Source organism: Haematobia irritans, unplaced genomic scaffold, assembly GCF_050003625.1.
Source record: "Haematobia irritans isolate KBUSLIRL unplaced genomic scaffold, ASM5000362v1 scaffold_160, whole genome shotgun sequence".
Lineage (NCBI taxonomy): Eukaryota > Metazoa > Arthropoda > Insecta > Diptera > Muscidae > Haematobia > Haematobia irritans.
In genome coordinates, this window is record NW_027445754.1 from 71,674 (window position 1) to 98,487 (window position 26,814).

Here is a 26,814-nt window from a genome sequence, read left to right on the forward strand (position 1 = left end):
TTTTAAATGTGTTTATCATTTTAAATATTTATTTTGCCGAAATAAAAAATGAAATACTTATTTACAACAACTCTGTATAAACAATAATATATTATTCCTTACGACTGGCACGCCATCTTAATGCCAGATAGGCGGAAATTCTAAAAATCAATATGAGCACAATCAAACCCAAGAAATCTAAGGGGAAATTGCTTTCGGAAAAGTTCAATGTTTCCAAAATAACTTTGCCGGAACTGGGACAAGTAGTATTCGTTGAAGTGCAAACAATTTCTCCAGGTTGAACATCGGCCCATTGATTGATAAGTAATCCCTCATTGGCATAACGAAACCAAGAGAAGTATGAAAGCCATTTAAAATAAACTGGTACTGAACCAGAATTAAGGAAAAATCCACCAAATAGCAAGAAAGGTATAGTCACGGGTGGTCCAACGGATAAAGCCATTGATGTGGATGAACTGGCGCATGATATCAGATAACCAAATGAGGTGGCTACATTGGCCACCAGTGTAACCAAAGCCATGGCGCTGAGAAAATGTGTAAGTCCAGGGCGTAGGCCAATCATGGGATATGCTATCGCGGTAAATAGGAAAGGTACTACCAAAAACAGTGGCAGTTCCGCTATAGTCTTGCCCAGAAAGTAGGTGTCGCAGCGATACAGCCGACTTCGAGTTTCCCTCATAAATACCGGTAACTCCGATGTGAAAACCTGTGAGAAGATACATAATATTAAAGTTTTGTTCTGTGTTTTTCTTTTCTCTTCAAACCTACATTGATGACAGCGAACACGTTCTGAAATGTCATATTGGTGAGGAATAAAAATATAGCTCCATTGATATTCATTACGCCCACCTGTGTTAGAGGCTGTTGCAAGAAGATCAAACCGATCAATATGGCAACCATCTGAAATACAATGGAAGTGTAAAAATTATTACAACTTGATCTGAAAAATATAAGGAGCAAATTAAAAAGAATGTAAAGGTTCATAGAAATAAAATAAAATAAAATAAGAAAAGTAGGGATGCGTCTATGAAAATAACATTAGAGGTTCTAATTTTACAATTATTAGTCGAGCTTTATGGACAGATTTAGATTAAGGAACATGATTAATAGAGTTATTGAAAAGAAAACGCCAGATACAAATCTATACACGCCTGGGCTGTACATGTTTCGATTCGGGCGAATGAATCTTTCCACAGCCTTTAGTATAGATCTTGCTGGGAGAGATAACTCAATTTTGGGCCCTTTATGCTAACTCCTTATGTAGAAAACATTTGGGAATTTTTCCTCTTACAAATTGAATCATCTTTTCTACAAGTCCCTTAATCTTATTTTTATTTCGTTTTGTTACACAATTGTAAAATTAGATATAATGCATTTGGACGTTAAATGCCTGTTTCGGTATCTGGCTAACATGAAATATAATAAGCAACGAAGAGCCCGTCGTAAAACTAGGAAAAACACTACTAATGTACGGAAAAACACTACTAATGTACGGAAAACACTCAATTTGTAAGAGGAAAAATTCCCAAATGTTTTCTCCATAAGGAGTTAGCATAAAGGCCCCAAAATTGAGTTATCTCTCCCAGCCAGATCTATACTAAAGGCTGTGGAAAGATTCATTCGCCCGAATCGAAACATGTACAGTCCAGGCGTGTATAGATTTGTATCTGGCGTTTTCTTTTCAATGACTCTATTAATCATGTTCCTTAATCTAAATCTGTCCATAAAGCTCGACTAATAATTGTAAAATTAGATATAATGCATTTGGACGTTAATTGCCTGTTTCGGTATCAGGCTAACATGAAATATAACATTAGAGGTTGTTTCTCAAAACAGCTGACTTCATAGAAGAATTTCACAAATTGGTGTTTATCCTTCAGTACTAAACGGAAGATTGAAACATTCCTACTACAGTTAATGGTGTTTCCTTGGTTCTGCATGCATTATGCTCCGTCCAGACTATACGTTTATCCGGACGGAATGTCTGTATTTGTAAAGAATCTGGGAAAGTGGCCATCGCTAAGAATTGTCGGCGATTACTAAATAATCGATAAATGTGTTATCGATCACATTAACAAGCAGCAGGATCGATTATACCGTCTAACATAAATTATAATGTGGCCAATATCTGGAATATGTTTGACACGAGCACTGTATAATCTTATAGTCTGGACGGCGCATTAGATATGTTCACGTAGATTTTTAATCAAATTTGCAAGTCAATAAGAAAGGGGTGTTCTGCTTTTGCTCAAATTAGCACCTTTTTACTACACGCTGCTTTCATGAAGAATAAACACTGATAGACGCTGGAACATTAGCCGAATATAGCAGAATTGCAACTTATAAATCAACATACAGTATGTCAAGAAAGTGTTTTGACAATAGGATAAAAATTATGTTTTATTCCAAAATTAAATATAATTTAATTTTAAAAAATATTTTATTATGTATTTTGCAAAGTATACATATTTTATTTTTCTCAAAACGAATAACCAACTCGATTTTTACTTCAATTATTTCTGGAATTTTAAATATTTGGCAATGTCAAAAGACTTTCTTGACATACTGTATTTCCTTTTTTAAGGCATTATGTTCAATGTGTTTTTATTCGTATAATACCTGGAATAATTTAGCGCATTAGTGACGGCACTTTTGCGACAAGTTCTGGACATCGTATACGACTGTTTTCGACGTGATGCGGATTTTCAGAAGTGCCACCAAATTCAAAAGATGTTGGCATTCTATTTGCAACATATCGCAATATTGGTCTCAGATCCACTAAGTGTAAATATTTTTTTTGTTGTGGATTGGGGGTGACATTTTTGACTTGGGGACTTGTGAATTTGGTTTCCATGAAAACCTTTCATTTCTACATTATTAGAAAAGAAGCATAGCGCATCTTCAAAATGTAAAATAGAAAACGTTGCTCCTCTTTATTCCACGACATACAATAGGACATTTGGACTAGAAACAGACACAGAATTTTATTATGTATTTTTTTTTCAATTTTTGAATTATTACTGACTTTCTACAGCAGAAAAATACTGGCAACACTGGATGATGTAGGTCGGATGATGTTGAAAATGGGCCATATATTTTTTTTTTTTTTTTTTTTTTTTTGAAGTTTCAATTATTTGTCCTTAAGGCCGGTATGCACCTCTAGCGAAAAATTTCATTCCCATAAGAAATGCATTGCTATTTATGCTAACGAAATTTTCGGTAGTGTTCAATTTCGTAAGCTGGTACGCACCTCTAATGAAAATAACAGGGTTGTCAAAAGCATATTTTGGTAGCAAACATTTAATTTATTACAATCATTGTGTGCGTAAAAGTTTTAAAAGGTCTGTAAACAATAAACAATTTATTTGAGGAATATTTGGAACATATATTAACAATTTTTAAAAGCGATTAGCTGGTTTAAAATTTGTGTACACAGCCCTGTTTTTTGTTGTAGACTTAAATAAATTTTTGCTACCGAAAATTTCGCTAGAGGTGCATACCGGCCTTTATTGTGTTTTAACATACACAGAAAAAAATATCACCAAAATATTTCCAATTAAAAAGTTTATTGAATTTGAAATTTTTTTCAATTAATAAATTAATTGGTACAATTAACTTTTTAATCAAGATAGAAACATTAAGTTAATTAAGTCAATGATTGAAAATTTTAAAATTTTTAATTAAAAAGTTAATTGATACAATTAACTTTTAATCAAATTCGGAGGACTAAGTCAGTTTATGATGATGATGAACATTTTTTTAAATTTTTAATTAATTTTTTTCAAACAATCAATTGTTAATCCAAATAAAAATTCTAAGCCAATTCAGAATTTAATTGAAAATAGTTACCTTTTTTTAATTAATAAATTAATTGAGTTTTGCAATCAACATCAATTAAATTTTTAATTGAATCAATTAAAAAATTAATTGAAATATGGCAATGAAATCAATTAATTTTTTAATCAAGAAGTTTTTCTATGCCCAATTAAAACTGTGATTGATACTATCATTTTCGTGATTGAAGACATTTCAATTAAAAAATTAATTGGATCAATTAATTTCGTGATTGAATCAGAAAATTTTTTTTGTGTGTATGCACAGTAAAATTCTGAAAATTTGGGACTGGTCCATAAACACCAGGGACTAGTCCTGTACCGATTCTGTGGTTGATCCATTTCCCGTAGGGTTCTTTTACGGCCATGTGGGCATTCTTTTATGGCTATGTGGACATTCTTTTATGTCCAAGGATATCCACGTGGAATGCCTGGCAAGAATTCCTAGTGGTGAAAAAAACTTGATAAGCGATGGCAACACTATGCAATTTTCCGCCGAGGAATTAGAAGAGATATTAATTTGGCGACACGCCGCTAGCTGTCACGGTAGTCCGTTGCGGATTTTGAGCTTCCTATAAGAAATACACATAAACAAGTGTTCGCCTACCGCCTATCGCTACCCTGTAGGAAGTCTGGGGACATGTGTCTCTATGTCACCACTTTTGTCAACTATTATGGTGACATTGTCGATAATTTGTCTACAGCTTGTCTACAAATATATCTCAGCCTTTAATGTGTAGAGAAATTTCCCTGTAGGAAGTCTGGGGACATGTGTCTCTATGTCACCACTTTTGTCAACTATTATGGTGACATTGACGATAATTTGTCTACAGCTTGTCTACAAATATTTCTCTGCCTTTAATGTGTAGAGAAATTTATGACAAATGAGAGTCAATGCTTCTTCTTCCTTTTCATTGTTTCGCTTTTTTGGTTGTGAAGAAACGTGGTATCGCAATAACTGGACAATAGTTTAAAAAGAAAAGTGCGTTTTATAAGCGAATTAAAAAATGAATAAAAGAAATTACAAAAGACTTGTGAAAAAGCAATTAAAATTGTACAAGGATAGAGCAAATGCTGAATAAGAGTTAATTTCTAGAGAGAGCACTTTTAGTGATTTTGTGCTGCCAGAAGAAAATTGTGAAACTTTTGAGATTTTGAGTTAGCTAATTTGCCCACTCCAACTCTGAATTTGAGGGAAAAACTGAAGCAGTGGTACATCGAAACATCGCCTTCCAGAAAGTGTTTGGAGAAGCTGCTCAGTATATTGCAGGAGGAAGGCCTAGACGTTTAATTTATTTAATTAAATAAACATAATTAATTTAATTTAATTTAATATATAATAAATATGATTTTAATATCTAATTTTACGCCTTTTTATTTGGTAAAAAAGTGTTGACAAAATGTTGACAATGGACTACTGATTCAGTGTTCCAATGTCTCCATATGGTTCCAAAAGTACCACCTAGTCAGTAGTTCTTGTGTCAGTAGTTCATTCTCAATGACAAGTACATGTTAAATATCAATAGAAGTTTACATTGTCTGGGGTATATTTGGTCAGTAGTACTGACAACACAGTCAATAGTAAGTCAGTACTGTTTCACTATTGACATTTCCTACAGGGTATGGTTACATTTACACACTAATGCAACTACAATATAAGAGGACTTCGAATTAAACCCCAGACGGAGTCAAACCTACCGTAGTTTGTATTAGTCGAACTTTGACAAGCAAAGGTTCCTTTAATGTAGAAATCCATGATCGCCATACAATAGCACGAAATTGTGTCAGCCAAGAAGCCTTATAGGTATAACCGATATCTTCATCTTTGGGTGTACCATCCGATTTAGCTACAATTTTCTGTACACTTTGTTCCATTTCTCGAGCAACTCTGTAATAGAAGATTGCCTCAATATTGGATTTTTCCATATGTTTTAGACAAAAAATTCTTCTTACTTTCCAACAGCAAAATTATCACAAATTTTTGATATGCGATCTCGAGACTGAACTTCACGGCCGGGGACCACAGCCAAGACTTGAACATAGAAATCAGCTGGATTATAATTGGTAGGACATTGGGCACCAATACTAAAAATTACAAAAAATTTTCATTAGATATTGCCCGAAAATTTAGACTTCGCAAACTTACAATGAAAAGAAATCGACAGCTTCATTGGGTGTTCCCAGAAAAGCAACTCTTCCTTCGGCCATTAATAGTATTTTATCGAAGAGTTCAAATAATTCCGAAGACGGTTGATGTATAGTCAGTATTACTGTTTTACCACGCTCCGATAGTTTCTTTAAAACCTGGACCACACTATGAGCCATGAATGAATCCAAACCGGATGTGGGTTCATCACAAATCAAAAGTGGTGGGTCGGTTAAGGCTTCCGAGGCGAAAGCCAAACGTTTACGTTCTCCTCCAGACAATCCCTTCACTCTGCCTGGAACTCCAATAATGGTATTCTGACATTTCCCCAATGACAGATCTTGTATGACCTGATCAACTCTTTGCATTTTCTGTTTCTGTGTCAAGGTACGTGGCATGCGTACGGTAGCCTGGAATATGAGATGTTCTCTTGCAGTCAGCGAACCTATGAATAAATCATCCTGTTGAACATAGGCACATCGTGCCTGCATTTCCTTAGCATCTACGGGAAGACCATTAAGCATGCGCATACTGGAGGGGGATACTTGTACTCCTCGAGCCGAGCGAAAGGCTAAAGCATTAAGCAGAGTTGTTTTGCCAGCTCCAGAGCTACCCATAACAGCTAACAGTTCTCCTGGATAAGCAATACCACAAACTGAAACAAATACATTTTCACTATATATAGATTGAACAATTGTCGGGAAAATTAATTATCTCATACCATTTTTGATTAAATGTTTCCTGGGTTTAGGTATATGCCTCTCATTACAAAAAACTCCTCTTACGCGATTGGTAAATTGTTTCCAATTTGATCCTGGCTGATGGACTTCACCGAAAACATCAAGATTATACCATGAATAGGTAAGTTTTTCCGATATAGATTCGTTTGAGGCCAAGGATCCGTAGCTCTTATTGAAGCCTGCATTAATGGCTGATTGTTCTAATGTTCTTGGAGGCTATAGAGGAAAAAAATAGAGATTTTTAAAAAAGTGAAAGATTGAAAATTTTTTATTTAAACAAGTATATAAAGCAGTAAATTCGGCCGGGCCGAATCTTAAATACCCACCACCATGAATCAAATATAATAGTTTACTTTGAAAACTCTTCGTCGTAGTGGGTTACTTGATAATATTTATATAGAACTGTAGGGGGTTTGACAACAAATCTTCTCCCAAGCAAGTCAGTTCCCGAAGACAAACTTTAAAGATTTTACCTATGAAGACCAGATCAGATTATGGATTTATGAGAACCAATTTTGTTTGAGTTTTAGAGAATTATAAACATATCGTGTATATGATGAAATTACGCCTTGATTTGAAATCTTAAATCTGTAGATTTTTTCCGCCATTATTTAAACAAATACGATGAGTTAAATCTGAAAATTCTACTTTCAGTTTCAAGCAATTTTCATGACCATGAAAGAAGTGTTTTCTTTTTTGAGAAACGTTATTTTGGACAAGCAAATTTTTTTTTATACAAATTTTTGTGACAATCGTTGAATAAACGAAAATACTTTATAAGAACAGGAAATTTCGTTTGTCTAAAATTTCATTATAGATTACGAATTTCCAGCAAATCGTATAAAAACTACGGATTCTAGAAGCCCAAGTAATAAAGCCGGGAGATCGATATATATTGGGGCTATACCAAAACATGGACCGATAGGCATCATTTGCTACTCACATATTTGTGATCTTAAAATACCTCCAGATTTTCAATTTCAAACAAATCGGCTAAAAAATATAGTCTCTAGACGCCCAAGAAGTAAAAATCGAGAGATCAGTCTATATGGGGGTTATACCAAAAAATTGACCTCGATATACCTTAATTTCGGCACACTTATTGGTGGTCTAAAAGTACATCTCAATTTCGAATTTTAAGCAAATCGGGTAATAAATAAATTTTACAGAAACTCAAGAATTTCAGGCAAATCGGATGGTAAATATAGTTTCTAGAAGCCCAAGAAGCAAAATCGGGAGATCGGTCTATATGGGGGCTATGCCAAAACATGGACCGATGGGCACCATTTTCGATACACCTTTTTATGGTCCCAAAAGAACTCTAGATTTTCAATTTCAGGAAAATCGGATAGAAAATATAGTTTCTAGAAGCCCAAGAAGCAAAATCGGGAGATCAGTCTATATGGGGGCTATACCAAAACATGGATCGATGCACACCATTTTCGGCACACCTTTTTATGGTCCTCAAATACTGCTAGATTTCATATTTCAGGCAAATCGGATGGTAAATATAGTTTCTAGAAGACCTAGAAGCAAAATCGGGAGATCGGTCTATATGGGGGCTATACCAAAACATGAACCGATGGGCACCATTTTCTGCATACTTTTTATGGTCCTCAAATACCTCTATATTTCCAATTTCAGGCAAATTGGATAAAAACTACGGTTTTTATAGGCCCAAGACTCCAAATCGGGAGGTTGGTTTATATGGGGGCTATATCAAGACATTGACCGATACGGACCATTTTCGACACATCTCTTTACGGTCGCAAAATACCTCTAGATTTTCAATTTCATACAAATCGAATAGAAAATACTGTTTCTAGACGCGTAAGAAGCAAAATCGGGAGATCGGTCTATATGCAGGCTATATCAAAACATGGACCGATACGAACCATTTTTGACACACCTCTTTATAGTCCCACAATACCTCTAGATTTTCAATTTCAGACAAATCGGATAGAAAATACTGTTTCTAGACGCGTAAGAAGAAAAATCGGGAGATCGGTCTATATGGGGGCTATACCAAAACATGGACCGATACGGACCATTTTCGACACACCTCTTTATAGTCCCACAATACGTCTAGATTTCCAATTTCAGGCACATCGGATGGTAAATATAGTTTCTAGACGCCCAAGAAGCAAAATCGGGAAATCGGTCTATATGGGGGCTATACCAAAACATGGACCGATACGGACCATTTTCGACACACATCTTTATGGTTCCAAAATACCTCTAGATTTCCAATTTCAGGCAAATCGGATGGTAAATATAGTTTCTAGAAGCCCAAGAAGCAAAATCGGGAGATCGGTCTATATGGGGGCTATACCAAAACATGGACCGATACGGAACATTTTCGACACACCTCTTTATGGTTCCAAAATACCTTAAGATTTCCAATTTCAGGCAAATCTGATAAAAACTACGTTTTTTATAGGCCCAAGACCCCAAATAGGGAGGTCGGTTTATATGGGGACTATATCAAAACTTGGACCGATATAGCCCATCTTCGAAATTGACCTGCCTGCAAACAAAAAACGAATCTGTGCCAAATTTCGGGACGATAGCGCCATTATTGAAGGCTGTAGCGTGATTACAACAGACAGACAGACAGACGGACAGACGGACATGCTTATATCGTATTAGAATTTCTCCCTGATCAAGAATATATATACTTTATATAGTCGGTTTTCGATGTGTTACAAACGGAATGACAAACTTATTATACCCCGTCACCATTTTATGGTGGTGGGTATAAAAAAATCACACTGTAGGTTAGGTTAGGTATAGTGACAGCCCGATATTTCAGGCTCACTTAGACTATTGTGATACCACAGTGGTGATCTTCTCTCTTATCACTGAGTGCTGCCCGATTCTATGTTAAGCTCAATGACAACGAACCTCCTTTTTATAGTCGAGTCCGAACGGCCATCCACATTGCAGTGAAATCACTTAGAGAAGATTTGAAACACTCAAAAAAATCACCAGCATTACTGTGGTGGGATAATCCACCGCTGAAAAACTTTTTTGATGTTTGTTTCGAACCCACGACCCTGTGTATGCAAGGCCGGCATGCTAACCATTGCACCACGGTGGCTCTCATCACACTGTAACTAATATTGTTGAGAATATTCTACACACAAAAAAATGTTTCTGATTTAATCCCGAAATTAATTGATCCAATTAATTTTTTTTTAATTGAAATGTCTTCAATCACAGCAATTATAGTAGCAAGTAAAAATTTTATTGAAAATCTATTAAAATATTTGTTTTCTAAAACTCAATTAAGACCTTAATAGGAATTTTTTTTCTGTTTACATGTATACAGATGATGTGTGAGTTTAAGGATCAATTTACCAATACCATTAGGTAAATGTAAAAAAATATCTCTCTCTCCAAAGACTTACAATGTTTTTGAATAAGTCATTCAAATAAGTCCATACGACCGATATTCTGTCTAATGGTCCGGTAACGATTATTTGTTGCACACTTTTTTTTTGCTATTATTGTTGTGGATTTTTTTTCTCACACGCCCAATTCAATTGCATTATCGTCCTTTTGTGCATTCATGAGCAGGACACATACATACATACATACAAACCGAACAGCATATTGACCAACAAATATGCATGTATGTGTTGACCATTCATGGGACATTGGTCACAGCACAATACTTGTATTCTATTTGAAGACCATCCTTATTCGTTCATTCATTCATGCATAGATGAATCCATTCATTCATTTGTTCGCTCATTGAGCCGCTCCTTTTGAATTCATATCCATATGGGCAAGAATGAAAACCCAGTAAACATTTGGGAATGTATTTGTGTTTTACTTTTCTAAGATATCTCTAGGTCTAGGTCCAACACATTTTATCCATAAGAGAAAATCCAGTGAAACTCCAATGTAGTCTGATGGTGCAAGGTCAGGCTTATATGATGGATAATTTCCACCATATCCACTGGATATACCAAAACTACCCAGCGATGTACACGAAAAAAAAATCCGTAGTCATACTAACTCTAAATTTAATTTATTTTTATTGTAATAATTTTATTTGTCTGTAATTAGATTTTATTTATTTTTTTTTTTCGAAATTTTCCCCAATTTAATGAGATCTTATTTTTTTAAGTATGTCTCAATCATTTTATAAACTAAACGTGGATATAAAGATCAATGACCTTACACATAAGTTCAATATGAACTAAAGCAGAAGAAAATTTTCATATGACTTCCAAAAATAGTACGAATGAACTACTGTATGGTTATAATATTTATGATTTCGCGCCTTCTTCTTTTAGTTCATTTTTATACCCACCACAATAGAATGGTGACGGGGGTATAATAAGTTTGTCATTTGTAACACATCGAAATATCGATTTCCGACTATATAAAGTATATATATTCTTGATCAGGGAGAAATTCTAAGATGTTATAACGATGTCCGTCTGTCTGTCTGTTGTAATCACCCTACAGTCTTCAATAATGAAGCAATCGTGCTGAAATTTTGCACAAACTCGTCTTTTGTCTGCAGGCAGGTCAAGTTCGAAGATGGGCTATATCGGTCCAGGTTTTGATATAGTCCCCATATAAACCGACCTCCCGATTTGGGGTCTTGGGCTTATAGAAATCGTAGTTTTTATCCAATTTGCCTGAAATTTGAAATCTAGAGGTATTTTATGACCATAAAGAGGTGTGCCAAAAATGGTGAGTATCGGTCCATGTTTTGGTATAGCCCCCATATAGACCGATCTCCCGATTTTACTTCTTGGGCTTATAGAAACCGCAGTTTTTATTCAATTTATCTGAAATTGGAAATCTAGAGGTATTGTAGGACCACAAATACGAGTGCCAAAAATTGTGAGTATCGATCCATATTTTGGTATAGCCCCCATATAGACCGATCTCCCGATTTTATTTCTTGGGCATATAGAAATCGTAGTTTTTATCCAATTTGGCTGAAATTTGAAATCTAGAGGTATTTTATGACCATAAAGAGGTGTGCCAAAAATGGTGAGTATCGGTCCATGTTTTGGTATAGCCCCCATATAGACCGATCTCCCGATTTTATTTCTTGGGCTTATAGAAACCGCAGTTTTTATCCAATGTATCTGAATTTGGAAATCGAGAGGTACTTTAGAACCGTAAAGAGGTGTGCCAAAAATGGTGAGCATCGGTCCATGTTTTGGTATGGTGCCCATATAAACCGACCTCCCGATTTGGGGTCTTGGGCTTATAGAAACCGTAGTTTTTATCCAATTTGCCTGAAATTGGAAATCTAGATGTATTTTAGGACCATAAATAGGTGTGCCGAAAATGGTGAGTATCGGTCCATATTTTGGGAGCCACCGTGGTGCAATGGTTAGCATGCCCGCCTTGCATACACAAGGTCGTGGGTTCGATTCCTGCTACGACCGAACACCCAAAAGGTTTTTCAGCGGTGGATTATCCCACCTCAGTAATGCTGGTGACATTTTCCAAAGCTTCTCTAAGTGGTTTCACTGGAACGCCTTTCGGACTCGGCTATAAAAAGGAGGTCCCTTGTCATTGAGCTTAACATGAAATCGGACAGCACTCAGTGATAAGAGAGAAGTTCACCACTGTGGTATCGCAATGGACTGAATAGTCTAAGTGAGCCTGATACATCGGGCTGCCACATAACCTAACCTAACCTAACCATCGGTCGATATTTTGGTATAGCCCCCAGTAGACCGATTTCAAAATTTTACTTCTTGGGCTTCTAGAATCCGAAGTTTTTATCCTATTTGCCTGAAATTGGAAATCTAGAGGTATTTTCGGGCCATAAAGAGGTGTGCCGAAAACGGTGAGTATCGCCCCATATTTTAGTATAGCCCCCATAAGAACGATTTCACGATTTAACTCCTTGGGTTTCTAGAAACCGTAGTTTTTATCTGATTTGCCTGAAATTGTAAATATTCTGGTATTTTAGGCTCACACAAACAAGTATATACTTGTTTCTTCTATGAGAGGGTGTAATTTTGTGAACTTCAGTTAAAAAAATACAACAGGAACTTTATTTGTTTTTTAAATGTCGGACACGAGGAAGATTCTTTTCACGAACATATACCTGAAAATAAAACCACTTCAATGTTGCCTCTAATCTCATATAAATTAATTTTTTTTACATAGGAAAGACCTGCAAGAAGGAGATTCCCCACAAATTCAAATATTACAAAATTAAGTACCATTTTGTTCCCATTTTGGGATCACTTTTATTTTCACTAAAAATTTCTAGAAAATCGGAAAAACACCCACCCCGATCAGATATCGATAAATCACGCACCATACATTCATTTCATAACCTCCGTCACTTTCCCTCTAAATTCCACGTAAATTGATTGAGTTATCTAACCCAGCTAGATCTATGCAGAAGATTATGGAAAAGTTCATTCGCCAGGAAGGAAAAATGTACAGTGAGGCGTGTATCTGGCGTTTCTTTTTCAATGACTCGATGTATCAAGTTCCACAATATTCTTTGTCCACATAGCTCGAATAATAATTAACTATGAAGAAGTTTCGATTTTTCACTATTCCATTTTACTATTCGCCAGATATCGGTCAGATATCGACATGTACACTAAACTCAAAAAAAAAAAAAAAAAATCTATATGGCACTAAAACCAATTTAGTTCAATTTTAGTTCATGGAATTACTATGATTTGAGAAAGTTTTCTTGACTGTAATATTTTTTGTGTACACTGAAAAAATATTTATGTGATATTAAAGATTAGACAAACTAATTTTTAGAATACGCAATTTACACGATATTAAGAAATACTTAAATTTTGATTAAAAGAAAGTTTAAAATCTTTTCTTCAACATTTTTTTTATTATATTTAGGACAGAAATTTTGGAATTTTGCGCCCCACCATTATTGTCGTATGTTTTTGAAATAAGGCAAAATTTCATTAAAGTAAAGAAACGCATTTTCCATTGAAAGAAATTCTTCTTAAATTAATTGAAATATTGAATCCTTAAATTTAAGATAAAAAAGCTTAAATTTTGGAATAAGGCTTTTTTATATGCTTGTTTCAAGTTTTTTCTTTGGAATTAATAGGCTCTACACATTACACTCAAAATCTACATTTTCAAGATTTGAAATCCACTTTTTATAAGGCAAATGACATTTGAAATCTAGTAAAAGTGGAATTTGAAAGTGTAATGTGAATGAGGTATAAGAAAACATTTTGTACATCCACACAAAAAAAAAGTGAACCCACCGTGGAAGAAAATGCAGGTTTATTTTAGAAAACTTTAACTAACTAAAATAGTTTTCTAATTGCAACATGTTACAAATAAGTTAATACTTTTTGTCAAATTGAAGAAAATTTTTTAAAAATAATTACTTTTTTCTGTTGTTTAAGAAAATTTCATATGTTGAAAGAAAACATTGGATTTGAAAATGGTTAAAATGTCTTTAGCGCTGTACGAAGTTCGAGATAGGTACAATTTTAGTCGAATTTACTCATTTGAGAGTCTTATGAACTCAATTTAAGCAAACTTCTACCATTTTAGGAAAATATGAACTAATTTATTTTTTAGTAAAATTGTGCACTATATTTGTATACAACTTTTTTTTTTCTTATTTTTAGTTCACGGCATTAAAGTTAGCAAAAAATTATTCAAATAAGGAACATTTACTCATATTGTGCAAAGTTAACTAAAATCAACTAATCTTCATGAACTAAAATAAAGTTCGGTTGGCATTAGAGCCCCTTTTTTCTGGGTGTCGAAGCATCTGTTATAATTTAGATTTAAAACTTGCATTTGTTTGTACGTGAAAATCAAAATCTTTAAAGGAAGGTCCCATCTTTGGATCCAAGTAAACTTTTTTTTTTTTTTTTTAAGTATACGTTAGTAAAGTGAACTAAAGAAGAGGAAATGAAGCATAAAGATTTACTAAATTCATGTCTCCCACAAAATAGTTCAGAATATCATGATCTTTGTATGTTAGTGCACCGAAAAAAAAAATTCTCGTCAGGCCAAAGATTCAAATTAAAAATCGGTACCTTAAAATGAAAGAAATTTTTGTTTGACTGAGGTCAACTTGACTTTAATAATTCAGAACAAGTATATACGGCCGTAAGTTCGGCCAGCCCGAATCTTATGTACCCTCCACCATGGATTGCGTATAAACTTCTACGAATTTCAACTCACTCGGACGAAATTTGCTCCTCCAAGAGGCTGCAAAACCAAATCTCGGGATCGGTTTATATGGGGGCTATAAATGATTATGGACTGATATATACTAGATAGGGTCACGAAAAAAAGTTTATGCGATCACCCCCCAGTTTTGTAGCATATTCGAAGACAATTTCAGAACACCAAAACTTTTTTTTTCGTGCACCCTACGACCCCCCGAAATACAATTTATTGTGATGTGTCGTCATTTGAAGTCCGATCGAAAAGAAACGCATATCGTTGTTCGTGGTTGATCATGGGCTATATTTCGTGCATTGGTCATTTTTGACTCCGACGTCAAATTTGATTTTTAATATTTTTATTTCGCTTCGTATACCCCTATAATGCCCATTTCTTATAACCATTATAAAGATCTTAACAAAATATGAAACTTTTGCTTTTGAAGTATTAAGTTATATTCATAAACAAAAAAGTTACTGAGATTTTAAAAAGTCAATAGGTCACCCTACACACCACCAAATAGTTTTTGATGTGTTGTCATGATGTCCGATCGAAACCACATGCACATCGTTACTCATATCTACGAAATTAATTTATAAGGCATTTAGTGGTATATATTATATACCACTTTTTGCATGGTTGTTAAATATCATATACTACCACCACGTGCCAAATTTCAACCAGATCGGATGAATTTTGTTTCTCCAAAAGGCACCGGAGGTCAAATCTGGCGATCGGTTTATGTGGGAGCTATATATAATTATGGACTGAAAGAAACAAATTCTGCATGGTTGTTGGATACCATATACTAACATCACGTACCAAATTTCAACCGAATGGGAAGAATTTTGCTCTTCCAAGGTGCTCCGGAGGTCAAATCTGGGGATCGGTTTATATGGGGCATATATATAATTATGGACCGATATCGACCAATTTTTGCATCGGTGTTTGAGGCCATATATTAACATCACGTACCAAATTTCAACTGAGTCATATGAATTTTGGTCTTCCAAGAGGCTCCGGAGATCAAATCTGGTGATCGGTTTATATGGGGGCTATATATAATTATGGACCGATGTGGACCAATTTTTGCATGGTTGTTAGAGACCATATAATAACACCATGTACCAAATTTCAGCCGGATCGGATGAAATTTGCTCCTCTTAGAGGCTCCGCAAGCCAAATCGGGGGATCGGTTTATATGGGGGCTATATATAATTATGGACCGATGTGAACCAATTTTTGCATGGTTGTTAGAGACCATATACTTACACCATGAACCAAATTTATGCCGGATCGAATGCAATTTGCTTCTCTTAGAGGCCTCGTAAGCCAAATTTGGGGGTCCGTTTATATGGGGGCTATACGTAAAAGTGGTCCGATATGGCCCATTTGCAATACCATCTGACCTACATCAATAACAACTACTTGTGCCAAGTTTCAAGTCGATAGCTTGTTTCGTTCGGAAGTTAGCGTGATTTAAACAGACGGACGGACGGACGGACGACATGCTCAGATCGACTCAGAATTTCACCACGACCCAGAATATACAGTATGTCAAGAAAGTCTTTTGACATTGCCAAATATTTAAAATTCCAGAAATAATTGAAGTAAAAATCGAGTTGTTAATTCGTTTTGAGAAAAAAAATATGTATACTTTGCAAAATACATAATAAAATATTTTTTAAAATTAAATTATATTTAATTTTGGAATAAAACATAATTTTTATCCTATTGTCAAAACACTTTCTTGACATACTGTATATACTTTATGGGGTTTTATAGCAATATTTCGATGTGTTACAAACGGAATGACAAAGTTAATATACCCCCCATCCTATGGTGGAGGGTATAAAAATTAAAATGAACTTGTCTTTAAATTTGTTGTCGTTTTGGATAGGAGATGTTTTTCAACACTTTGTTTTAAAGACGATTTTTACTTGAAACATAGCATATGTTCTACTTGAAGTTGAGTCTGAATTTGAAAATTTAAGTTGTCGTTAACACGTTTTTAAAGTATAGAAAAACATTGTTTTATTTTAAGAAATCATACTCTTTGGATTAAGTATAAAAAAGCTTCAAAACTAGATTAATACTTATTTTGACGATTTTGAATCATTGATTTAAAGTTTTTTTGGAAATTAACAAAACATTTTTTGCTTTGAAGTATATGCTTCATTTTGGATTTTATCGCAAAAAGTTTTCACAAAATTCGATAAGTAAGGTAAGTAAGATGTGTATCCAAATTAAAATTTTATAGAGGGTTGATTTAAAGCTAGATAGAGGGTTGATTAAAGCTTTATTTTAAAGATGTAGAATTTTTGGCTCGGAATCAATAAAAAAAAATCCTAAAGGGAAGTCAAAATCTTTGAATTCAAATAAACTTTTAATTTTAAACCCAAGTTGAATCAAAAATAAAACATAATTAATTTTTAAAATTCCTATACGATCTTTATGAAGATTCTTAGCATAAAGTCGAAAGCCATAGAATTTAGAAAAATTCCTAGATGGATATTTTTCTCCTGATTGGGGTCATTAGCTCAATGGGAATATTATGTGACCAGAGAAAAGATTTTCTTCAACGGCCAAAAGGTTTTATCACATTTTCAATAGAAAATGTTTGCAACGATAAGAGCCCGTGTGTGTGTGTGTGTGTGAGTATGTGTAGATGTTTGTATTTATCTATGACTGTATGAGAATATCTGCAAAATAAAAAAAAAACTTATGAGACTAGGATGGCCGTTGGTCCTCGGACATATTGTTTGGTAACAAATGATTGCGGCACTCGGTCTGATGCTGCACTAAAGATGGTCAAATGAAATTTATGAACAACCAGAACAAAAAAGGAAAACAACATAGATTTGTGTCTTTTTTTCCTCCCTAGGCAACTCTATGCATTATTTTGCCCCATCTCTACACCTACACCATTTTTGTAGGTTGACAAATATTGCTTGTCCTTCGTCCGCCTGGAATAATCTAATACAATTGTCAGACATTTTTGTGGTCAAATTGGAACACTCGCCACCAGCATTGCCGCGCTCCTCTACTTAGTGTTTGTGAAAAATGTTAGCCTGGGCTTGATGGCGAGGGTCGCCTGTGTTGGTGTAGACCCAAAAGACATATCCGCCCAAATTGCAATGGGTCTATAATAAACATGGACAAAAGAATGCTGGTCATCGACTGGCTGGGCATATATAGATTTTCCTCGTTGCATTGCTGGCTGGCTATTTCGATGGATATTTCGATGTCCTACTTAAATCCATAGCCAAGTGAGAAAAATTTAGTTCTTACCACCACACATCAATTTATTGTGAGGGCTTATCTCTCGAGAGGAGAATTGCTACATTTCTGTGTTCTTTGATAAGGACCTCAATTCTAGTATGAACAAAATTCAAAAATTGTTAGTATTTTGGGGTGAGACATTCACTCTTTTATTTTTAAATGACAAAAAAATGTTTGGCTATTGAATGGCATAAAATTCCTAATGAAAGTCTGGCTGGGCAATTAACAGCATTTTAGCATTTTGTCTGCCATTTAAATTAAGGAAAAATGAGCCGATAAATTTGAAGAATGTTAAGGAAAGAGGAGGGTAAATAATTTCATTTGATTGTTTGATATCTGGTGGAAGAGGGTGGAATTCCGACTTTAGGGATATTTTGAAAATTGTTTTGAAGTTCTACAAAAAGGGAGAACTTACGCAAAACATACTTTGATAGTATGACTTTACACGAAAATTAATATTTTTGAAAATATTGAATTTATATTATATATTATTTCTATGTATATTATATTTTATTTCTATAGAAAATTTTGTTAAAATTTTCTTTCCATAGAAATTTTTGTAAAAATTTTATTTTTATAGAAAATTTTGTCAAAATTTTATTTGTACAGAAAATTTTGTCAAAATTTTTTTTTCTATAGAAAGTTTTGTCAAAATTTTATTTCTATAGAAAGTTTTTGTAAAAATTTTATTTTTATAGAACATTTTGTCAAAATTTTATTTCTATAGAAAATTTTTTCGAAATTTTATTTCTTTAGAAATTTTTGTCAAAATTTTATATCTATAGAAGATTTTGTTCAAATTATATTGCTATAGAATATTTTGTCAAAATGTTATCTATAGAAGAGTTTGTTGAAATTTTATTTCTATAGAAAATTTAGTTAAAATTGTATTTCTATAGAAAATTTTGTCAATATTTTATTGCTATAGAAAATTTTGTCAATATTTTATTGCTATAGAAAATTTGTGAAGTACCTCTTAGTGGGAGAGGAATATTTATTTCTATAGAATATGTTAAACGAGTTTTTATTTCTTTAGTTTTTTTTTGAAAATTTAAATCCTTAGAAAATTTTGTCAGAATTTGTCAAAATTTTATTTCTATAGAAACTTTTGTCAAAATTATATTTCTATAGAACATTTTGTCAAAATTTTATTTCTATAGAAAATTTTTTTAAAATTTTATTTTTATATAAAATTTTGTAAAACTTTTATTTCCATAGAAAATTTTGTCAAAATTTTATTTTTATAGAAAATTTTTTCAAAACTTTATTTCTATAGAAAATATTGTTAAAATTTTATTTCTATAGAAAATATTGTTAACATTTTATTTCTATAGAAAATTTAGTCAAAATGTTATTGCTATAGAAATAAAAATAAATTATTTTTATAAAAATGTGTCAAAAATTTATTTCTATAGAAAATTTTGTCAAAATTTTATTTCTATAGAAAATTTAGTCAAAATTGTATTTCTATAGAAATAAAAAAAATTTATTTTTATAAAAAATTTTGTCAAAAATTTATTTCTATAGAAAATTTTGTCAAAATTTTATTTGTACAGAAAATTTAGTCAAAATTTTATTTCTATAAAAAATTTTTGTAAAAATTGTATTTCTATAGAAAATTTTGTCGAAATTATATTTCTATAGAAGATTTTGTCAAAATTTTATTTCTATAGAAAATTGTATAAACATTTTATATCTGTAGAAAATTTAGTCAAATTGGTATTTCTATAGAAAATTTTGTTAACTATTTTATTTCTTTAGAAAATTTTGTCAAAATTTTATTTCTATAGAAATAAAAAAAAAAATATTTTTATAAAAATTTGTCAAAAATTTATTTCTATAAAATTTTTTTTCAAAATTTTATTTCTATAGAAAATTTCGTCAAAATTTTATTTTTATAAAAATTTTGTCAAACATTTATTTCTATAGAAAATTTAGTCAAAATTTAATGTCTTTAAAAAATTTTGTCAAAATTGTATTTGTATAGATTTTTTTTCAAAATTTTATTGCTATAGAAAATTTTGTCGAAATTTTATTTCCAGAGAACATTTAGTCAAAATTTTATTTCTATCGAAAATTTTGTAATAATTTAATTTCTATAGAAGAGTTTGTCAACATTTTATTTCTATAGAAAATTTTATTCCTATAGAAAATGTTGCCAACATTTTATTTCTATAGAAAATTTTGTCAAAATTTTATTTCTATTTATTTATTTCCGGCTATCATAAACCTTTTTTCGGAAAGTTCAAGTGTGCACGGATGAAAAAGACTGTTTTTCATATGTTTGGCTATAAACATTATATGTTTGGAACACAAATTTTTAAACACAATATTTTTGAGTGCAAGCATATAATGTTCATAAACTAGCATAACATGTTTGGGACATATATGTTAATATGTTAGAACATATTATGTTTGGGACATAAAATGTTTGTAAATATAATATGCTTGGATGCAAACATATAATAATTTAGAAATAGCCTATAAACATATATGTGTTTAGTAGCTTGGAGCGCTATTTAACAGGCAGCGATATTGAATTAAGTTGGTGGTTGTTGCTTGTTATTACAAAATTAACATTTTATTTTTCCTTGGGCAATTGATCAGCTACTTCTTTGATCCTTACAAACTGTGTGGTCCGCTGTTCGAATCCCCGTCCGGCAAAAGGTAAAATTAAAATAAAAAAAAAACATAAAATTGAATAATTTCTTCTACAATGTTTGTATTACAGAAAAAGGTGCTAAGAACTAAAAAATCTCGTGGAAGTGAGAAAGATGTGGGGGAATGTATATTGGGCAGAAACAAAATTTTGAGCATTCAGGTCGAAAACCTATGTTGTTAGCACCTATATTACCTGTTTATTTTCATAATTCGTTATGATTGTAAATATATAAATAAATAAATAAAATTTTGAGCACAATATTGTTTGGGATTTTTTTTTAAGCATATAATATTTTTGGGTGCAAAATGCTTCCAAACATATTATATGTTCACATAATAACATATTGTTTTTTGGAAGACAACATTATTGAATTTGGATGCAAAAATACAAAATGTTTGGAACTTAGACTACCCAAACATATATTGTTTAGACTAATATGCTTTCAAACATATTATATATTGGAAGAGATCAAACATATAAATGTTTGGGCAATACCCAAAAATGTATATGCTTGAAGCAAAATATGTTTGGGAGTATATGTTACAGAAGCGATTTTTTGTGAGCGTGTGGTTCACCATGGGTTTAGTTTAGTGAACTGCCTGAATTTATTCTGATAATTGGTTGATAGTTTTGCTACCTTTTTTCGGAGGGTTCAAGTGTGGTTCATTGTTGGGTTTAATGAACTGCCTGAATTTATTCTGATAATTGGTTGATAGTTTTGCAGCAAGTAGAGGATGCTGATGAGGAATGTTTGGTTGGCCAAATAAGTTTGACAAACATTCTTTCCTATGTTGCCCAGCAAACAAATTGGAAGTTGTTTCACAAACATTTCTTTTAAAGCCCATCCCAGAATCCCCCATCGAGTTTTTTCAACTTCCAACGCAGTCCTTTTGGACAAGTCCACAAATATTTCCCCTAAAGCGCATCGTGGGATCCCCCAATAATTTTTTTCCACTTCCGATGCAGTCCTTTTGGACAAGTGAACAAACACTTCTTCTAAAGCACATCGTGGGATCCCCCAATGTTTTTTTTTTTACTTCCGATGCAGTCCTTGTGGACAAGTATTAAAAAGAAAGCAATCAGCCTATTTTAATTGCAAATTTTGTACAATCAAATTTTACAAAAAAGGTAGAAAACTAATAAAAATAAAAAAAACAAAAAAATAGAAATTAATAAAAAATGTAAAAAAATAATACAAAAAAAAATTAATTTCATCTCCGCTGGGATTTGAACCTGTGGCGTTTGACTTTTTCGCTTCCATGGAAGTTCTTTTGAGAAGGTTTTGCAAATTACGAGAATTTTTAATTTTTTTTTTGATTTTTAATGGAAAACAAGTATATACGGCCGTAAGTTCGGCCAGGCCGAATCTTATGTACCCTCCACCATGGATTGCGTAGACACTTCTACGAAAGACTGTCATCCACAATCGAATTACTTGGGTGTGGTATCTTAAAACTTCTTAACATCGTTTTCTGAATTGTGAGTTAGTCCATACGTGGTATATATTAGACAAAAAAGTTATGTATAGTTAAGTCTACAAATAATTACGAATCGATATGGACTTGTTGCACGGTACGTAGATAGCCAGAATTGAAATATGGGGGTCGCTTATGTGGGGGCTATATACAATTATGAACTTGATATGGACCAATTTTTGTGTGATTGGGGATCGATTTATCTGAGGGCCATATATAACTATAGACCGATATGAACCTAGTGAGGCATGGTTGCTAACGACCATATACTAGCACAATGTACCCACTTTCAACTCACTCGGATGAAATTTGCTCCTCCAAGAGCCTCCAAAACCAAATCTCGGGATCGGTTTATATGGGGCTATGTATGATTATGGACTTATATGGACCACTTTTGGCATGGTTGTTAAATATCATATACTACCACCACGTACCAAATTTCAAGCAGATCGGATGAATTTTGCTTCTCCAAAACCGGAGGTCAAATCTGGCGATCGGTTTATATGGGAGCTATATATAATTATTGACTGATAAGAACTAATTTCTGCATGGTTGTTGGATACCATATACTAACATCACGTACCAAATTTCAACCGAATGGGAAAAATTTTGCTCTTCCAAGGGGCTCTGGAGGTCAAGTCTGGGGATCGGTTTATATGGGGCCTATATATAATTATGGACCGATATCGACCAATTTTTGCATGGGACTTTGAGGCCATATATTAACACCACGTACCAAATTTCAACTGAATCAGATGAATTTTGGTCTTCCAAGAGGCTCCGGAGGTCAAATCTGGTGATCGGTTTATATGGGGGCTATATATAATTATGGACCGATGTGGACCAATTTTTGCATGGTTGTTAGAGACCATATACTAACACCATGTACGAAATTTCAGCCGGATCGGATGAAATTTGCTTCTCTTAGAGGCCTCGCAAGCCAAATCGGGGGATCGGTTTATATGGGGGCTATATATAATTATGGACCGATGTGGACCAATTTTTACATGGTTGTTAGAGACCATATTCTAATACCATTTACCAAATTTCAGCCGGATCGGATGAAATTTGCTTCTCTTAGAGGGTCTGCAAGCCAAATTTGGGGGTCCGTTTATATGGGGGCTATACGTAAAAGTGGACCGATATGGCCCATTTGCAATACCATCCGACCTACATCAATAACAACTACTTGTGCCAAGTTTCAAGTCGATAGCTTGTTTCGTTCGGAAGTTAGCGTGATTTCAGCAGACGGACGGACGGACGGACATGCTCAGATCGACTCAGAATTTCACCACGACCCAGAATATGTATACTTTCTTAGAGCAATATTTCGATGTTTTACAAACGGAATGACAAAGTTAATATACCCCCCATCCTATGGTGGAGGGTATAAAAATATATTTATATGAAAATAACATATGCCGAAAATAAAATATAACAAGTAAGTAAAGTAGAAAGTCGGGCGGGGCCGACTATATCATACCCTAAGCCACCATTACAGAATTAGTAATCATAAACATTTGTAAGGTAACATATAGGTCTGGGAGATAAACCGCAATTACATATTTAAGAAAATTAAGAGGTACATGTCTATGGGTGCTTTGTGTCAATCTGACTATAGCTCATAGTCAATGTTGCCAGGGAAAATGTTCGGTTTACCCTACAAGGACAAAAAAAGTTCCCTACTTTCCCATACATTCCCCAACAATTTTCCCTACTATATTTTTCGTTAAATTTAAAAATTTTACAAAACAAAAATGGTTCTAAGTACTTTATTATCTTAAAACATGAATATGCAACGTATATAACTTAGAATATACATTTGTATTACCACCACGGTTGCCACAGTTGGTAGAATTCTACCCAAATTAGTAATCTTTTTTGTTAAATCTCTATAAAAATAAAATTTTGGAAAAAGCTTCTATAAACAAATTTATGTGAGAAATTTTTCTATAAATAAAATTTTGACAATAAATTCTATAGAAATAAAATTTTGACAATAAATTCCACAGAAATAAAATTTTGAGAACATTTTTTTATAGAAATAATATTTTGAAAAAAATTTCTATAGAAATACAATTTTGACCAAATGTTCTATAGAAATAAAATGTTGACAAAATTTTCTACAGAAATAAAGTTTACCACACATTATTAAAGATCAAGCCTTGCCGGCTTCTAATTTCCTCCTCTAGAGCCACCAAAATGTAAAAATTATTACAAATTGTGTTGAGTGAAAATGTCCTACATTGTGGCCCTACGTCCCTATAAGACGCTAAATATGAGAAAAACCCTACATATAGGGAATTTCCCCTACTTCTAGCAACACTGGCTGTGTTGATAATGCACCTACGGTGTTAGTATGCCACTAATATTGAGCCCATTATTAAAAAAGAGAACATCGTTAAATTAGTGTGGGTAATAAATCAAAATTTGTAAAAATCGAGCAATATTCTTATGTAAAAGCTACAAGTACGTATATGGTCGTGGTATGGTCAAACGTAAGGTTATTAGGGGCGAATTTTTCAAAATCGGGTGATACATATATGGGAGCTATATCTACATCTGAACCGATTTCGATGAAATTTTGCACATATAGTTAGTACTATAGAGGACTGATTCTAGCAAACTTTTAGTAAGATCGGTTAATAAATAAGGGTCAAAATGGCCAAATTTGGGAAAATCGGGCTATACATATATATATATGTGAGCTATATCTAAATCTGAACCGATTTCGATGATTTTTTGCACATATAGTGAGGGCTATAGAAGACTACATTTAGTCTTCCTAAACCACTATGTGGTTTAGGGTATAAAAACGATGCTTGACATAAAAAAATATTTTTTTTTTTTTGAAAAATATTTGATGAAAAATGCCGCTGGTGAAATTTGAACCAGCGTTTCTTATTTTTTCGTTCATACTAATAAATAACATCTCGAGAAGCAATTATAATGTTATTCCTTGGTGTCGTATTACGATCATATCACAAACATTTGAATTGACCTTTCGACGCTTTATGTTCAATGGCGTTTGTGGCTGAGTGTGCTAAGGCGTTCTGTTATGGTGCCAGCAAACCCAGGTTCAACCCCTGGTCGGAGCGAACAAATTGTTCAAATTGTAAAAGTTTGATAATAGGAAAATAATTGTGTAATAAAACATATGGATGAAAAAAAATTGAAATAGGTTGAAAAAAATTGTTTTTTTTTCGCTTTTTAAATTTCTTCATTCAAATTAACTTCCAGGGCACAACTTCTAAAGCAATTCAAAGGATCCAAAAAGTGGGTACTTCCGTCCTATGACAAGCCCATGTAAAATTCATTGGAGATGATCCAAGTTTGCACTACTTCCGGATCACAGATTGGGGATCCAAACTACTTTTTTGGAAGCTTTTTTTTTTTGCTGGGTGGTTAAGCTACAATTTTATTTCTGTAAAAAATTTTGTCAAAATTTTATTTCTGTAAAAAATTTTATCAAAATTTTATTTCTATTGAAAATTTGGTCAAAATTTTATTTCTATTGAAAATTTTGTCAAAATTTTATTTCTATAGAAATTTTAAGTACCTCTTAGTTGGAGAGGGATATTTTGCCGTGGTTGCTATACTAATTGTTTCCTCCTCTTAGTCGCTACCCTAATATGCATATGTAGTATACATCTTGTAATTCGATATCAATAACCGCAATCGAATAAAGGGCGCCTCTACCGTTCATTTAAGACATGTACTCGTAAAACAAACAACCGCAAACTCGAGGGTTAGATGCAACAGTGAACACCTAAAAATAACAGAGTCCGAAAGATGTAAACAGAAGAGGAACGTAAAAAGGTAGTTATCTAAATAAAAAAATATTTGCCTCATAACAAAAAGACAAAAGTGTATAACTTATTTAGAATAAATTTTGCAAAATGAAATTTTATCGAGGCGGCTAAGGTCTGTTCCGCTAATCGCATTTGCAAACCGCAAAATTTTATCTCTTCCACATTTCCTAGTGATTTGATTTGAAATTCCTCGGTATACATACCAACTTGCTTTGATAACACTTGAATTATTAATGTCTATTTTGTTTGGAATTTTGAATTATTGTATCTGACTGACGTTTTACTTTTATAATCCATTCTTATTTATTTTAGTTCCATTTATGTTCGACTTGAAGATTGATATTGTACTTGGTTATGCTGCAGTGAAACTTTAGCATTTCTACTCACATGATTAAGATTTTCCACTGAAGTGGCTGTGCGTTTTCTTGATGTTTCGTCAATTAACAAATCTTGATCTTCTTGGCCCATTTTAGAGCAATTCTAACAAATATTTTATTCTAAATTATTGTTTTGTAAAACAAAAATAATCTTAAAATTTCACAAGTGGTTCACTATGATTACTGAAACAGGTTAATATTTTATTTTATTTTTATTTTTTAATGCAAAAACAAAATATTTTATTTCATTTTAGATTTTTCTTTTTCTTTTCTATGTTAACTGAAGTAACGACGCGCCCAGACTGATTTTTCTAATGCAAC

General features: G+C 33.0%; 1 protein-coding gene across 1 annotated transcript; it reads right to left on the reverse strand.

Moving 5' to 3' along the window:
* On the reverse strand, positions 1 to 26,814 carry LOC142242467 (protein white). The gene is made up of 7 exons (XM_075314038.1): positions 26,504 to 26,814; positions 6,701 to 6,935; positions 5,980 to 6,634; positions 5,787 to 5,918; positions 5,532 to 5,721; positions 769 to 900; positions 1 to 706 (listed from the first exon to the last, which is right to left on the reverse strand). The coding sequence occupies exons 1-7, from the start codon at positions 26,582 to 26,584 to the stop codon at positions 92 to 94; spliced, it is 2,040 nt and encodes a 679-aa protein (XP_075170153.1). The 5' UTR covers positions 26,585 to 26,814; the 3' UTR covers positions 1 to 91.

Bases quoted from the DNA above. Each gene is read 5' to 3' on its own strand.
- LOC142242467 (XM_075314038.1), bottom strand. From the start codon at position 26,584: ATGGGCCAAGAAGATCAAGATTTGTTAATTGACGAAACATCAAGAAAA. The intron at 6,635-6,700 runs GTATGAGATAAT...TATTTGTTTCAG, and splicing joins GAAACATTTAATCAAAAATG to TTTGTGGTATTGCTTATCCA. The intron at 901-5,531 runs GTAGGTTTGACT...ATTGTATTTCAG, and splicing joins TTCGACTAATACAAACTACG to ATGGTTGCCATATTGATCGG.